This window comes from Theropithecus gelada, chromosome 3 (assembly GCF_003255815.1).
Source record: "Theropithecus gelada isolate Dixy chromosome 3, Tgel_1.0, whole genome shotgun sequence".
Lineage (NCBI taxonomy): Eukaryota > Metazoa > Chordata > Mammalia > Primates > Cercopithecidae > Theropithecus > Theropithecus gelada.
In genome coordinates this window covers 9,810,648-9,826,602 of record NC_037670.1, presented here as the reverse complement: position 1 = coordinate 9,826,602, position 15,955 = coordinate 9,810,648, and the positions used below count along the sequence as shown (strand labels likewise).

Sequence of the window (15,955 nt, the reverse complement as noted above, 5' to 3'; positions counted from 1 at the left end):
TCAGAGGCCTTGGCACCATGGAGCCCAGGAGCGAAGTCTGCAATAGGGATTTTTTTTTTCTTTTTTTTTGCGGGGGGAGACGGAGTCTCACTCTGTTGCCCAGGCTGGAGTGTGGTGGTTCCATCTCAGTTCACTGCAACCTCCACCTCCCAGGTTCAAGCGATTCTCCTGCCTCAGCCTCCCAAGGAGCTGGGACTACAGGCATGCGCCACCACCCCCGGCTAATTTTTTTATTTTTAGTTGAGACAGGGTTTCACCATGTTGGCCAGCCTGGTCTCTAACTCCTGACCTCAAGTGATCCACCTGCCTTGGCCTCCAAAGTGCTGGGATTATAGGTGTGAGCCACCGCGCCCAGCCTAGAGCCTAAAGTATCCACTTGTACATGCAGATGCCCAATGATGGAATGACCACCCATCTCTGCGGCCTTTTCCCTTTGCCACAGGGACAAACCACACAGATGACAGGATAATGCTATAGATACTGAGCAATGATTGATGATACCAGCTGGTGTTTCTTTTTTTTTCTTTTTTGTTTGTTTTGAGGTAGGGTCTCACTCTGTAACCAGGCTGGAGTGCAGTGGCCTTGAACTGTAGCCTTGAACTACTGGGCTCAAGCGATCCTCCCGCCTCGGCCTCCCAAGTAGCTGGGACCACAGGCGTGTGCCACCACGCCCAGCTGAGAGAGAGCTCTTCATGTCTCCTGTCCTGACTCCCTTCCTCTGCCTTCCTTCCAGAATCCCAGGTTCCCAGGCAACCTGCAGATGAGTGACCGCCAGCTGGATGAGGCTGGAGAAAGTGACGTGAACAACTTGTAAGTGGCTCCTGCCCTGAGCCCAGGGAGGGAGAAAGCTTTTGTGAATGCCGACACTTCTCATAAGGGACATGGAGGGCCTGATTGGGTGGGGGGGCGTGGCTGGGGTGGGGACCAAAGCCCCTGGGTGACTTGGCCTTGGGGCCACTTATTTATTGGTGATGCCTCATCCAGAACCCTTGCCTGGCTATTTCACACCCCAGAGCTTTCGTGTCTGTCTCGCTTTCTGCCCTCCGACTCCAACACGGGTAACTATCCTCTCCCTCTGTCACTGTCACTGTTTTCATTTTTGTTTTTTTGAGAAGCAGTCTCACCCTGTTACCCAGGCTGGAGTGCTGTGGCTCGATCTTGACTTACTGCAGCCTCCACCCCCCAGGTTCAAGTGATCCTCCTGCCTCAGCCTCCCGAGTAGCTGGGATTACAGGCATGCGCCATCACACCCGGCTAATCTTTGTATTTTTAGTAGAGATGGGGTTCCGCCGTGTTGGCCAGGCTGGTCTTGAACTCCGGACCTCAGGTGATCCGCCCACCTCCGCCTCCCAAAGTGCTGGGATGACAGGCGTGAGCCACCACCCCTGACCTGTCACTGTCACTGTTGACTCTCCACCAGGCTGCATGGCCATAATACCCATGAGGCTAAGACTTGGAGCTGGAGTTGTGTGTGTGTTTGCGCACACACGTGAGCATTGGAGACTGGAGGCAGTAGTGTAGAGCACGGGGGAGGGGACAGCTAGCAGACCGGCCTCAGGCTGTGGAATGTAAGCTCTCTTTCCTCTTGGGTCCAGTTTCCAGTTAACAGTGGAGATGTTTGACTACCTGGAGTGTGAACTCAACCTCTTCCAAACGGGTGAGTCTCTTCCCTCCTGTCTAAGCCAGGCTCTCATGGGAACTACCTAATTCCCAGTCCTCCTCTCCCTGCAAAGTGTGTGGCACAAGGGGCAGGAAAATGGAGACACTCACACCCCATCTCTGGTCTCTCCGTCCCTCGTGCAGGGAGGGACTGAACCTCTTCAGTATTTTTCTTTTTAAGAGACAAGGTCTCAGCTGGGCACAGTGGCTCGCACTTGTAATCCCAGCACTTTGGGAGGCTAAGGTGGGCCCATCACTTGAGGCCAAAAGTTAAAGACCAGTCTGGCCAACATGGTGAAACCCTGTCTCTAATAAAAATATAAAAATTAGCCAGGCATGGTGGCTTATGCCTGTAATCCCAGTTACTTGGGAGGCTGAGGCAGGAAAATTGCTTGAACCCAGGAGGTAGAGGTTGCAATGATCCAAGATCATGCCACTGCACTCCAGCCTGGGTGACACAGCAAGACTTCATCTCAAAAAAAAAAAAGAAAGAGAGAGAAGATCTCGCTGTGTCACCCAGGCTGGATTGCAGTGGCATGTTACAGCTCACTGCAACCTCAAACTACTAGGCTCAAGTGATCCTCCCACCTCAGCCTCCCAAGTAGCTGGGACTACAGGCACTCACCACCACATCTGGCTGATTTTTTGTATTTTTTGCAGAGATGGGGGTCTTGCTGTGTTGCCCAGGCTGGTCTTGAACTACCAGCCTCAAGGTGTCTTCCCAACTCAGCCTCCCAAAGTTCTGGGATTACAGGTGTGAACTACCACACCTGGCCTCCTAGATATTTTCAAAGCGGGTGGTTTCACGTCTGAGCAGAAAGACCACGCACTGCTCCTTCCTACTGGCCTCCCTCCTGAAGCACAGACCTCCAAAAGCCCAGAGACAGGTCTTACCTCTTTGGCAGCCACTGGACTGTGGCCATGGCCCTGGCCAGTCCTTGGTCCAGTCCTGTCTGCTCCTTGGAGCTGGGCTGGCTCGTGGGCACGATTTCTGCTGAGGAGGAAGGGCTCGTGTCTGTTGTTGAGTTGGCAGTCATGGGAACAAGCTGGTCAGGATTGGTTGTCACCCAGGACTGGTTGTCACCCAAGTCCACGTGAGAAGCTCACAGAGTTCTGTTCCACTAGCAGGAGGAGTGGCCACACTTCCAGGCTCCCATCTGCCAAGAACTGTGGTGCCTCCAGACCATCAGCGCCTAACGCTTCCCTGACAAGCCTCAGCTGGTCCCCTTCTCTCCAGCGCCCCTCCTCCCCACACCTCCCAGCAGGCTCCCCTCCCTTCCCTGGGGGACATAAGCACCAGCGTTCTGAGACTCAGGGCGTTCCAAGACAAGCATCCAACTCTGAAAGACGACGTTGCACATTGCAGGTCTCCATACGCAAGCTTGGTGGTCTCATGCCCAAGCCTGGTGGCCTTCTCTGCATGTGGACATGCAGGACCCACTCTTGGGGCTTGGACTCTCTGACCCCGAATTTCCTTCAGCTTCCTTCAGCGTGTTCATCTGTGTAGAAATGCCTACTACTGGCCTCTTTTCCAGAATATTCTGTTTCGTGTTGTACTACGGCTAGGACAGGGCAACAAATTCCATAATACATTGACCAGTCTTCAGCACAGGATGTGGTCAGAAAAACACCAGAAACAGGCCAGGCACAGGGGTCATGCCTGTAATCCCAGCACTTTGGGAGGCCGAGGCGGGTGGATCACCTGAGGTCAGGAGTTCAAGACCAGCCTGGGCAACATGGTGAAACCCCATCTCTACTAAAAATACAAAAATTATCCAGGCATGGTGACGAGCGCCTGTAATCCCAACTACTCAGGAGGCTGAGGCAGGAGAATGACTTGAACCCAGGAGGCGGAGATTGCAGTGAGCTGAGATCACACCACTGCACTCCAGTCTAGGTGACAGAGCAAGATTCTGTCTCAGAAAAAAGAAAGACAGACACCAGATACGGTTGGAAACTGGGTTTGTGTGAGAAAGGGACATTCAGCTGACTAGGAAGCTATTTGAGCATGGCGTTATACAAAAGTCAGTAGAGAAATAAAAATAAAACACAAAATCTAGTCTATGCCCTAGGCTATTCCCAGTCAGATTGAAGGCAGTGGAGTGGATGCATTTGTTTTTTAAAAAATGCATTGGGGCCAGGCGTGGTGACTCATGCCTGTAATTTCACCACGTTGGGAGGCCAAGGCAGGCAGATCATGAGGTTAGGAGTTCAAGACCAGCCTGGCCAACATGGTGAAACCCTGTCTCTATTAAAAATACAAAAATTAGTCAGGTGTGATGGTGTGTGCCTGTAATCCCAGCTACTCAGGTGGCTGAGGCAGGAGAATTGCTTGAACCCGGGAGGCAGAGGTTGCAGTGAACTGAGATCGCACCACTGCACTGCAGCCTGGGCAACAGAGCAAGACTCCTTGAAAAAAAAATGCATTGGAAATGTTTGCATAAAAGTATATGAACAAGTATACATTGTTGTGGCTAACTTTTCATCCTTTGGATTTGGGTGGGAACAACGTATGTGGATAATTCAGAAATCATTTGCATTTAGCTTTCACTTTTTTTTGTTGTTTCTTTTGAGATAGTCTGGCTGTGTCACCCAACCTGGAATGCAGTGGTGCGGTCTTGGCTCACTGCTTCTGGGGCTCAAGCCATCCTCCTGTCTCAGCCTCCCAGGTAGCTGGGACTGCGGGCATGCACCACCATCCCCAGCTAATTTTTGTGTACTTTTTGTAGAGACGAGGCTTCACTATATTGCCCAGGCTGGTCTCAAACTCCTGAGCTCAAGCGATCTGCCTGCCTTATCCTCCCAAAGTGCTGGAATTACAGGCATGAGCCACCACACCCAGCCTGCATTTAGCTTTGGAATGTGCTAGATCTGAATGAAGGCATGAGTGAGATTCTTGGAATTGTCATCCTTGGGAAAATGCAGCCTAGAAGTTGCAGTTCAGCTGACGCAAGCTCTCTCCCCATGGCCCTTGCCTCTTCTTGGAGCCAGCTGTCTGCCTGCCTCCCGCTGCTGTGGTTTTTTGTGTTTTTTTGTTTTTGTTTTTGTTTTTTGAGATGGAGTCTCGCTCTGTCTCCCAGGCTGTAGTGCAGTGGTGTGATCTCGGCTCACTGCAAGCTCCACCTCCCGGGTTCACACCATTCTCCTCCCTCAGCCTCCCAAGTAGCTGGAACTACAGGCGCCCGCCACCTCGCCCGGCTAGTTTTTTGTATGCTGCTGTGGTTTTTAGGGATGAGCAAGACAAATGTTTCAGCCTTTGGGCCATCCTTCCAGTTCCTGACAGACAGTGGACCAGGAGTAAACGGAGATGGTGATGAGGTCCAAAAGGACTTGATTAGCTGAGAGAATGAGTAAGGGGTAGAGGTGGTGAGCTCAGCCATCTTTTTTTGTGCCATCTCGTGACCCCTAGCTCTGGTTTTCTGTGTTTTTTGTGTGTTTGTTTTGTTTTGAGATAGAGTCTCGCTCTGTTGCCCAGGCTGGAGTGCGATGCCACCATCTCAGCTCACTGCAACCTCTGCCTCCCAGGTTCAAGTGATTCTCCTGCCTCAGCCTCCTGAGTAGCTGGGATTACAGGCATGCGTCACCACGCCTGGCTAATTTTTGTATTTTTAGTAGAGACAGGGTTTCACCATGTTGGCCAGGCTAGTCTCGAACTCCTGGCCTCAAGTGATCTGCCTGCCCTGGCCTCCCAAGGTGCTTGGATTATAGGCATGAGCCACCGTGCCCAGCCTGCTCTGGTTTTATATGCATTGTTCATTAATATTGTCACCACGAGATGCTGAGCTCTTCCCTAAAATCAGGAACCATGTCCTACTCATCTTTAAATTCTCTCTGTTCTAGCCCAGTGCCTGGTGAATAGCAGGTGCTCAACAATAAAAGAATGCTTGCTTTTTGAAAAACTGCAGGCTGCCAGGTGCAGTGGCTCACGCCTGTAAACCCAGCACTTTAGAAGACCGAGATGGGAAGATTGCTTGAATCCAGGAATTAAATTTGGGTAGCTCTGGTCCAGAAGACTCTAAGTAATTCATCCTAGAGATTCCCAGAGCCTGCAGCTGGAAGTTAAAACTATGTAATGAATTCTGTTCACCTATTTCATCACTGCTGTTTTTCTTTACTCTCTCTCTCTTTTGTTTTGTTTTGTTTTGTTTCGTTTTTTTGGAGATGGGATCTCACTCTGTCGCTGAGGCTGGAGTACTGTGGCACAATCATAGCTCACTGCAGCCTTGACCTCCCTGGGCTCAAGGAATCCTCCCACCTCAGCCCCCAGAGTAGCTGGGACCATGACTGTGTGCCATCACACCTGGCTAATTTTTAATTTTTTGTAGAGATGGGGTCTTGCTATATAACCAGGCTGGACTTGAACTCCTGAGCTCAAGTGATTCTTTCACCTCAGCCTCCCAAAGTGCTGGGATTATAGGCATGAGCCACCAGGCCCAGCCTCCTGTGCTTTAAGAAGCATCCCCAGTGTGCACTGTCCAATAGGGCATTCATTAGCCTCATGTGATCATTGAACTTGATTACAATTAAATAACATTTAAAAGTCAGGTCCTCAGCTGCACTAGTCCTATTTCAGGCATGTTTCAGGAAGCCACATATGGCTAGCATATTAGAAAGTTTATATGAACATTTTCATCATTATAGAATTCTATTGGATGGCACTGTTGTGGGTGATTCTGATGCGTGCTAAAACATGACAACCTCTGAGCTTGGACATATAGTTTTCAACCTTGGATGCAGATTAGAATCTACGTGGGGCCTTTTTTTTTTCTTTCTCTGAAACAGAACCTTGCTCTGTCACTCAGGCTGGAGTGCAGTGCCGCAGTCTCAGCTCACTGCAACCTCTGCCTCCTGGGTTCAAGCAATTCTTGTGCCTCAGCCTCCTGAGTAGCTGGGACTACAGGTGCCCACCACCACACCCGGCCAATTTTTGTATTTTTAGTAGAGACGAGGTTTCGCCATGTTGGCCAGGCTGGTCTCGAACTCTTGACCTCGAGCGGTCCTCCTGCCTCAGCCTCCCAAAGTGCTGGGATTACAGGCATGAGCCACGGCACCTGGCCTAATGGGGGACGGCAGGGGGAAGCTTTTGAGAGACACTGACATCCCAACATACCGCAGACCAGTTGAAACAGATGGTGGGGGCGGTTCTGGGGATTGCAGGAAGACTTGAGTTTTTCAGTTTCCCCCAGGTGATCGTAACCAATCTGAAAGCTAAAGTCAAGAACCACTTGCACAATCCATGTACTTTTCACAACATTCTCATTGAAGTCCTCCAAGACCTCCAAGAGGTATGCACTGTTACAGCCACGTGTGCTCAACAGAAGAGCGCCAGGAGGCACAGAGTAACTCAGTACCTTGTCCACAGTGACGCTGCCCTAGATGTTCCTGGGTGCCAAAGGGCGTTCCTGGAAGTCATGGGGAATCGAGGGCAGGCAGGGAGATGGAACAGCCCATGGTTCCTGCCAGTTGGAGCCTGAGGAAGCCGGTAGACTTGGGGATGGCTGCCTTGCAGTGACAGCTGCTTTTAATTTGTGTCAAGAAGGAAAGCTGTCTTTTAATTAGAACAGTTTGGGATTTTTTTTTTTTTTTTCAGCCGCCAGACTAACCCAGTTACCAGGGATTAGTGCAGTCAGGGGAAGCAGAATACAGGCAGCCCTGGGCTTCCCTCTGGGCCAGTTCCACTCACAGAGGGACCGCAGGGAGACTCATTTCATTGCCCGCTGCGTGCAGAGTCTGCAGAGGCAGTGGGTGGCCAGTGCAGGAAGAAGAATCAGCCTGGCCAGTGGTGTGAGCTGAGTGTCTGCAGCCAGACAGCCAGTTGCTTGGCTGAGGATGGGGGGCAGGGGGTTGGTGAGGAGGGAGCCCCAGCGTGAGAAATTGAGGGATCAACTTCGTCTCTGAAACTCAAGAGGATGGAGGCAGGACTTCTACTTCTGTTGACAGGTGCCCCAAGTTTCCGCCTTGAGTCCTGACATATCTTCCTTCTCCCAAGTCCTTTTTTCTTTTTTCTTTTTTCTTTTTTTTTTTTTTTTTTTTTGAGACAGAGTCTCGCTCTGTCGCCCAGGCTGGAGTGCAGTGGTGCGATCTCGGCTCACTACAAGTTCCGCCTCATGGGTTCACGCCATTCTCCTGCCTCAGCCTCCTGAGTAACTGGGACTACAGGTGCCGGCCACCACGCCCGGCTAATTTTTTTTGTATTTTAGTAGAGATGGGGTTTCACCGTGTTAGCCAGGATGGTCTCGATCTCCTGACCTCGTGATCCGCCCATCTTGGCCTCCCAAAGTGCTGGGATGTCACCACTCCTGGCCCTTTTTCTTATTTTTCTTGTTTTGTATTGTTTCGATTTGGTTTGGTGTGGTTTGGTTTGGTTTCTTTTGAGATGGAGTCTTGCTCTGTTGCCCAGGCTGGAATGCAGTGGCACCGTCTTAGCTCACTGCAACCTCCGCCTCCCAGGCTCAAGTGATTCTCCTGCCTCAGCCTCCCAAGTAGCTGGGTTTACAGGCACACGCCACCACACCCAGCTAATTTTTGTATTTTAGTAGAGACAGGGTTTCGCCATGTTGGCCAGGCTAGGCTCGAACTCCTGACCTCAGGTGATCCACCCACCTCAGCCTCCCAAAGTGCTGGGATTACAGGCGTGAGCCACTGTGCCTGGCTTGTTTTGTTTTATTTATTTATGAAACAGTCTCACTCTGTCACCCAGGTTGGAGTGCAGTGGTGCGATCTTGGCTCACTGCAGCCTCCACCTCCTGGGTTCAAGTGATTCTCCTTCCTCAGCTTCCCAAGTAGCTGGGATTACAGGCGTGAGCCATCACACCCAGCTAATTTTTGTATTTTCAGTAAAGATGAGGTTTTGCCATGTTGTTCAGGCTGGTCTCAAACTCTTGAGCTCAGGCAGTCCCCCCACCTCAGCCTCCCAAGTGCTGGGATTGCAGGTGTGAGCCACTGCACCTGGCTGAGACTCAGTCTCGTAAAGAGGAAAAAAAGGAAGATGAGGCTCCCTCTCCATGTCTGCCATGGTAGGAGCTCTCCTAGGTGATGAGCAAATCTCTTCTTTCCTGGGCTATCAGGGTCTCTGCACAGACTAGCACTTAGTTCACCTGTTCATGATGCACTGGATATTCTGACTCTCAGGAGCAAAGGCACCTAGTCTAACCATCACTGGCCCCATTAGCTCTTGGGCTCTCCAACAAGTCTGTTAACTCACCACCTCTCAACAAAACCACTTTTTTTTTTTTTTTTTTTTTTGAGATGATATCTTACTCTTGTCGCCCAGGCTGGATGCAAAGGTACAATCTCGGCTCACTGCAACCTCCGCCTCTTGGGTTCAAGTGATTCTCCTGCCTCAGCCTCCCGAGTAGCTGGGATTACAGGCGTGGCCACCATTCCCAGCTAATTTTTGTATTTTTAATAGAGACATGGTTTTCCCATGTTGGAAAGGCTAGTCTCGAACTCCTGACCTCAGGTGATGCACCCACCTCGGCCTCCTAAAGTGCTGAGATTACAGGCGTGAGCCACCGCACCCAGCCAAAACCATTTTTCTTTTTTTGAGATGGAGTTTTGCTCTGCTGCTGGAGTGCAATGGCACGGTCTCGGCTCACTGCAACCTCCGCCTCTCGGGTTCACGCGATTCTCCTGCCTCAGCCTCCCAAGTAGCTGGGATTACAGGTGTCCGCCACCACACCCAGCTAACAAAACCACTTCTTGACTTTGTGACAGCCTTCAAGTGACTTACCTTCTGCTTCTTTACCTGTCTAATGGGGATACATTTACCTATCTCATGGGAGTGTCGTGAGGGTTAAATGAATTAGATGAGGTAAAGTGCGCACAGAATCGGTCCTTGGTGTATGTTGGACCCCTGCCTCTGCCCCTCTAAAGAGGCTGCCTGTAATCCCCTGGCTCTATCACCTTTCTCCCTCACTTTTATTTCCCAGTGTTCAACTCCCTGGACATGTCCCGCTCTGTGTCTGTGACGGCAGCAGGGCAGTGCCGCCTCGCCCCGCTAATCCAGGTCATCTTGGACTGCAGCCACCTTTATGACTACACTGTCAAGCTTCTCTTCAAACTCCACTCCTGTGAGTACCGCGGGCCAGATCTTCTTACGTGAGATTCAGGCCAGAGGGAGGATCCCAGCCTGAGGATGTCCCTGGAGAAACAGTCCTTCTCAGTGCCTTTGGCTGTCTGCTTCTGTTCCAAAAGGCCCCGGAGTTCCTGACTATTGTGAGGATAAAAGAGCAGGGCCCAGACTTTGGTGTCTCCAGTAAAGCCCCTGGCTTGCCACTCTTGTGTCCCAGTGTTACAGGATCTTTGGGGTGTCAGTTTTCTGGCTGGAAACCTCTGGGGCCAGTGGCGCCTTTGCCTGAATTCTTGTTCTGCATCCAGGAAGAATGAGGTATGCAGAAAAGTGGAGGGTGGACAAGATGAAGAGGAGCTTTATTGAATATTGGAACAGCTCAGAGGAGATGCAGTGGGTACTGCTCTCTGTCTGTAGGCAGGTGGTTCTGTCAAGTGTTCAGCTCTCAGCAGAAAAGAGGCCATGGAGTGGGTAGCTCCTCTCTGCAACTGGTCATCCTAGCATCTCTGCAGGTCTCTGAAGCTCTCAGCAGAGAGGGTGGCTCCTCTCTGTAGCTGGTGGTCCCTTCTCTGCTCAGTTTGGCTGAGCTCAGGGCTTTTATGGGCCTCAGAGGGGAGGAAATGCACCCCCACTGGTCCATGGGCAGGCCCGGAAAACGCACACCACGTTCCCACTCCAGTCTGTGGGATTGGCAGCCTGGCCCCCACCGGGTACCCACCTTTCCACCTAGGAATCTGTCTGCCTCCCGCTGCCATGCATGGCACCAGGTCTCAGCCCCAACTTTGCTCTAAGATCGAAGTGGGTGCCGACAGCAGGGAGAAGCCAGGCAGCAGGAGCAGGTTCAAAAGAGGGGAGGGAGAGCCTTCTCAGGCCCTGAAGAGTACAGGGATGCCTGAGTCTGCAGCCGGGGCTGGGGGTGGGGGCAGGGCAGCGGGGCTGCCACCCACTCCGTGGAGCGGGAAGCCCAAGTCTGAAGCTGCGTTTTGGGAGTCCGCAGCTGCGCCCAGGAAGGCAGGGTTCCTGCCTGTTCCTGGCCCCCCGAGAACACAGGGAAGCTCAGATCTGCAGTCACAACTTGGACGGCTCCAGCCCCACCCAGGAGGGTGAGGCTCCTGCCCTGTGCAGCCCTGGCCATGCCTCCCTGCTGCAGATGGCATGATGGCAGTAGCAGGCCACCTGGACTGGCAGCCGCCATCACCAGGATGGTCCTGTCTGTCTGCCTCTAGCTTGAGCACATCACCATTCATCAAGTATGTCGTGTATCCTACGAACTGCACAAATTATCAGCAGACCTGGCCTAGACCTGCATGAGCTAATGTAATGATTTCCAGACCATTCATCCACACAATCCCTTTGTGCAAATGGAATTTTATGGAGAAATGTAAATTATAAAACACAGCTGCTCATTAAATGGAAACCTATCCCTTACCTAGCTTCAGTTCCCCGGGGTGCCCTTAGCAGAATATATATAGCTTGGAGGTTCTGATCTTGCAGAAGTTTTTATACTTTTTTTTTTTTTTCCTGAGACAGAGTCTCACTCTCTTGCTCAGGCTGGAGTGCAAGGGTACGATCTCGGCTCACTGCAACCTCTGCCTACCGGGTTCAAGCAATCCTTGTGCCTTAGCCTCTGGAGTAGCCGGGACCACAGGCATGGGCTGGCACACCTTTGTTGTTGTTTTTTGAATTTTTAGTAGAGATGGAGTTTCCCCATGTTGGCCAGGCTGGTCTCGAACTCCTGGCCTCAAGTGATCCACCCACCTCAGCCTCCTAAAGTGCTAGGATCACGGGTGTGACCCACCGCACCCAGCCAGTTCTTACAGTTTTGTGTCCTGGTTTAAAATGATGTGTTTGGGGCAGGCACAGTGGCTTACACCTGGAATCCCATTACTTTGGGAGGCTGATGGGGACCAGCCTGAGCAACATAGTGAAATCCCTGTCTCTGAAAAAAATACAAAAATTAGCCAGGCGTGGTGACATGCGCCTGTAGTCCCAGCTACCCGGGAGGCTAAGGCGGGAAGACCACTTGAGCCCTGGAAGTCAAGGCTACAGTGAGCTGTGTTTGTGCCACTGCTCTCCAGCCTGGGCAACAGAACGAGACCGTGCCTTAAAAAAAAAAAAAAAATGTAGTATAAGACAGTATACTCTGTAACTGTGGTCATTGACAAGTAATGAATCTCATTATTTAGACAGTACAAGGGAAGGACGTAGCATCACCTAGATGCTAATCTGGGATGGTTTCATGGAAGGGAAATTGGAATTAGCTGCCCAGGGATTAGAAAGGCTTTGCAGCAAGTAGGCCTGCCCGAAGGGAGCTGAGAGGGTGGAGTGGGCCCCCGAGAGAAGGGACCAGCTGCTTAGAGTACTGAATACAGATAACTTTTCATTGTTTCCGAGTACGCTGTTGCTCAGTAGAACATCACCAGTGCCTTTTTGTAAAATGGGGAGTTAAGCTGGGCATGGTGGTGCACACCTGTAGTCCCAGCTACTTGGGAGGCTTAGGGAGTTATGAGAAGAGACAGGTAATTAAGCGTTTGCGTTTAAAGGCCTTCTTTGAAGGCAGGGCAATACCCAAGACCCACACTGCCTCTGGGCTGAGAAAGGGGTGGGAGGGATACTCTTTACAATATTTATTTATTTATTTATTTATTTAGAGATAGGGTCTCGCTCTGTTGCCCAGGCTGGAGTGCAGTGGCACAATCTCAGCCCACTACAGCCTTCACCTCCCAGGTTCAAGCGATTCTCCTACCTCAGCCTCCCAAGTAACTGGGATTACAGGTGCCCACTACCATGCCCGGTTAATTTTTTTTTTTTTTTTTTTGAGACGGAGTCTCACTCTGTCACCCAGGCTGGAGTGCAGTGGCCGGATCTCAGCTCACTGCAAGCTCCGCCTCCCAGGTTTACACCATTCTCCTGCCTCAGCCTCCTGAGTAGCTGGAACTACAGGTGCCCGCCACCTCGCCTGGCTAGTTTTTTGTACTTTTTTTAGTAGAGACGGGGTTTCACCGTGTTCACCAGGATGGTCTCGATCTCCTGACCTCGTGATCCACCCGTCTCAGCCTCCCAAAGTGCTGGGATTACAGGCGGCTAATTTTTATATTGTTTTTAGTAGAGACGGGGTTTCACTGTGTTTGCCAGGCTGGTCTTGAACTCCTGAGCTCAAGTGATCCTCCCGCCTGGGCCTCCCAAAGTGCTGGGATTACAAGCGTGAGCCACTGCAACCTCTTTTCTAAAAATAAACATTTATTTTTGTTTTAGATCCACAGAAAAGTTAAATAGTACCAGGAGTTCTCGTATACCCAGTTGCATTTTCCCTTTGTTCGTATATTAGTATGAAACATTTGTCACAACTAACGAACCAGTGTTGATACCTTATTATTAATTAAAGTTCGTACTTAAGGCTGGGTGCAGTGGCTCACGCCTGTAATCCCAACCCTTTGGGAGGTCAAGGCGGGCAGATCACAAGGTCAAGAGATTGAGACCATCCTGGACAACACGGTGAAACCCCGTCTCTGCTAAAAATACAAAAATTAGCCGGGCGTGGTGGCACGCGCCTGTAGTCCCAGCTACTTGGGAGCTGAGGCAGGAGAATTGCTTGAACCCGGGAGGCGGAGGTTGTGGTGAGCCGAGATTGCGCCACTGCCCTCCAGCCTGGCAACAGAGCGAGATTCCGAATAAAAAAAAAAAAACGTTTGTACTTTATTCAGATTGTCAGTTTTTACCAAATGTCCTTTTCTGCCCCAGAATCTCATCCGGTACACCATGTGACATTTAGTTGTGATGTCTCCTTAGGTTCCTCTTGGCTATGACGTTTCACTTCTCAAACTTCCCTTATTTTTGATGATTTTGATAGTTTTGAGTTTTTTGTAGAATGTTCCTGAATTCTAGTTGCCTGATGTTTTTCTCCTGATTTCACTCGGGTTAAGGGTTCTTGGGAGAAAGATCATTTAGGTCAAGTGCCATATTCATTCACTGTCTACTTTTGCCATTTTGGTTTTGTTTTGTTTTGTTTCAAGATGGAGTCTCACTCTGTCACCCAGGCTGGAGTGCAGTGGTGCGATCATAGCTCACTGCAGCCTCAAACTCCTGGGCTCAAAAGATCCCCCCACCTCAACCTCTTGAGTAGCTAGGACCAAAGTGCACATCACCACACCTGGCTAATTTTTATTTTTTAATTTTTGTAGAGATAGGGGTCTCGCTATGTTGCCCAGGCTGGTCTCAAACTCCTGGGTACAAGTGATGCTCCCCACTCAGCCTCCCAAAGTGCTGGGATTACACATGGGAGCCACTGTGCCCAGCCATCTTTTGCCATTTCAAGAATCATGTTTTATACATGTGTTCCCTGATTTTATCCAATGAATATATGACCCATTTCAAAATAACAAATTTAAATTTAAACAAATAAAGCAAACACTAAAAGGATTGCTGAGCTGTGATCTTTAGCTGCAATATGCAGATTTGCACATCTGACAGGACCTCAGAGAACTGGCTCTGTAGGGGAGAAGGCTGTCCTAAGAGGCTACTGTGTGTGCAGTGTCATAGAGTTAGCTACCAACCAAGCCAGGACTGGAACTCAGATCCCAAGCCTCAATCCCTTGTTCTTTTTTTTTTTTTTTTTGACAGGGTCTCGCTGTCACCCAGGCTGGAGTACAGTGGTGCAATCTCAGCTCACTGCAACCTCCGCCTGCTGGGTTCAAGTGATTCTCCTACCTCAGCCTCCCGAGTAGCTGGGATTACAGACACGTGCCACCACTCCTGGCTAATTTCTGTATTTTTAGTAGAGACGGGGTTTCACCATGTTGGTCAGGCTGGTCTCGAACTCCTGACCTCAAGTAATTCTCCTGCCTCAGCCTCCCAAAGTACTGGGATTACATGCGTGAGCCACTGCACCCAGCCTTCAGTCCATTGTTCTTTGCCTTCTGACAGCCCTCCTCTTGGGCAGGCTCTGTGGATCTCTTCCATACTAATATCAGCCCTGAGCCTCAGCCTAAAACAAATGCAGGCAATAGCTGAGAAAGAACTGCTCCCTCCTGGGCCTGCTATGGTCCAACCTGCTACTGGTCAGGTCACCATTTCTTCTCTAGTCTGGGGCACAATTTCCACCTTATTGTGCCCAGCATGGCTTGTCCTTCAGGAACTAATTGAAGTGGAAGGATTTGGAGGATAAGCGTCTGTACACTCCTGCTGGTTCCTGCTGGGCTCCCTTGGTTACCAGACCTCGGGACAGCTCTAGGCCAGTCATGGCCCCTGGCAGTGCTGGCCACATGCCCCAGGGTAGCTGGGCCCCTCCCCGTCGAGAGCCCCGCCATGGCTTCCGTGCCCGCTGGTCCCCCTCCTCTCTCACACTCTTTCCAATTTCTTCCAGGCCTCCCAGCTGACACCCTGCAAGGCCACCGGGACCGCTTCATGGAGCAGTTTACAAAGTAAGTGGTTCAAGTAACAGGAATGGAGGTAAATCCAAGAGCACTATAAAATTTAAGCCACGCAAGAGCACTGTGAGAGGTGGCTGGACACAGTGGTTCATGCCTGTAACCCCAACACTTTGGGAGGCCGAGGTGGGAGGATCGCTTGAGGCCGGGAGTTTGACACCAGGCTGAGCAACATAGCGAGACCCCGTCTCTACAGAAAAAAAAAAAAGCAAAACAAATTACCTGGGCACAGTGGTATGCACCCGTGATCCCAGCTACTTGAGAGGCTGAGGCAGGAGGATGGCATGAGCCTAGGAGTTGGAGGCTGCAGTGAGCTACGATTGTGCCACTGCACTTCAGTCTAGGTGACAAGTGAGACCCTAAAAAAAAAAAAAATTTAAATACTTGGGTTGGGGGGGGAGATTATCTTCTTTTTTTTTTTTTTTTTTTTTTGAGATGGAGTCTCTCTCTGTCACCAGGCTGGAGTGCAGTGGTGCAATCTCAGCTCACTGCAACCTCTGCCTCCTGGGTTTAAGTGATTCTCCTGCCTCAACCTCTCAAGCAGCTGAGACTACAGGCACGCACCACCACGCCCAGCTAATTTTGTGTTCTTAATACAGATGGGGTTTCAGCATGTTGGCCGGGATGGTCTCAATCTCTTGACCTTGTGATCTGCCCGCTTCAGCCTCCTGAAGTGCTGGGATTACAGGCATGAGCCACCGCGCCCAGCCTGAGGTTATCTTCATTCTAAGGTGATAAAGTGACAGAACGTAGCTCAGACAGAGGCAAATCTACCTATAGCTAGGGCAACTATTGGTTC

General features: G+C 50.7%; 1 protein-coding gene across 3 annotated transcripts in view; it reads left to right on the top strand.

Moving 5' to 3' along the window:
- Positions 1-15,955, top strand: part of HIP1 (huntingtin interacting protein 1) — a 208,774-nt gene that overhangs the window by 156,727 nt on the left and 36,092 nt on the right. For all 3 annotated transcript variants that reach the window (XM_025379867.1, XM_025379865.1, XM_025379866.1), the window contains exons 6-9: positions 734-810; positions 1,596-1,657; positions 9,591-9,731; positions 15,093-15,150. In XM_025379867.1, coding sequence (XP_025235652.1) covers positions 734-810; positions 1,596-1,657; positions 9,591-9,731; positions 15,093-15,150 — 338 coding nt within the window. The remainder of the gene's footprint in view (positions 1-733; positions 811-1,595; positions 1,658-9,590; positions 9,732-15,092; positions 15,151-15,955) is intronic.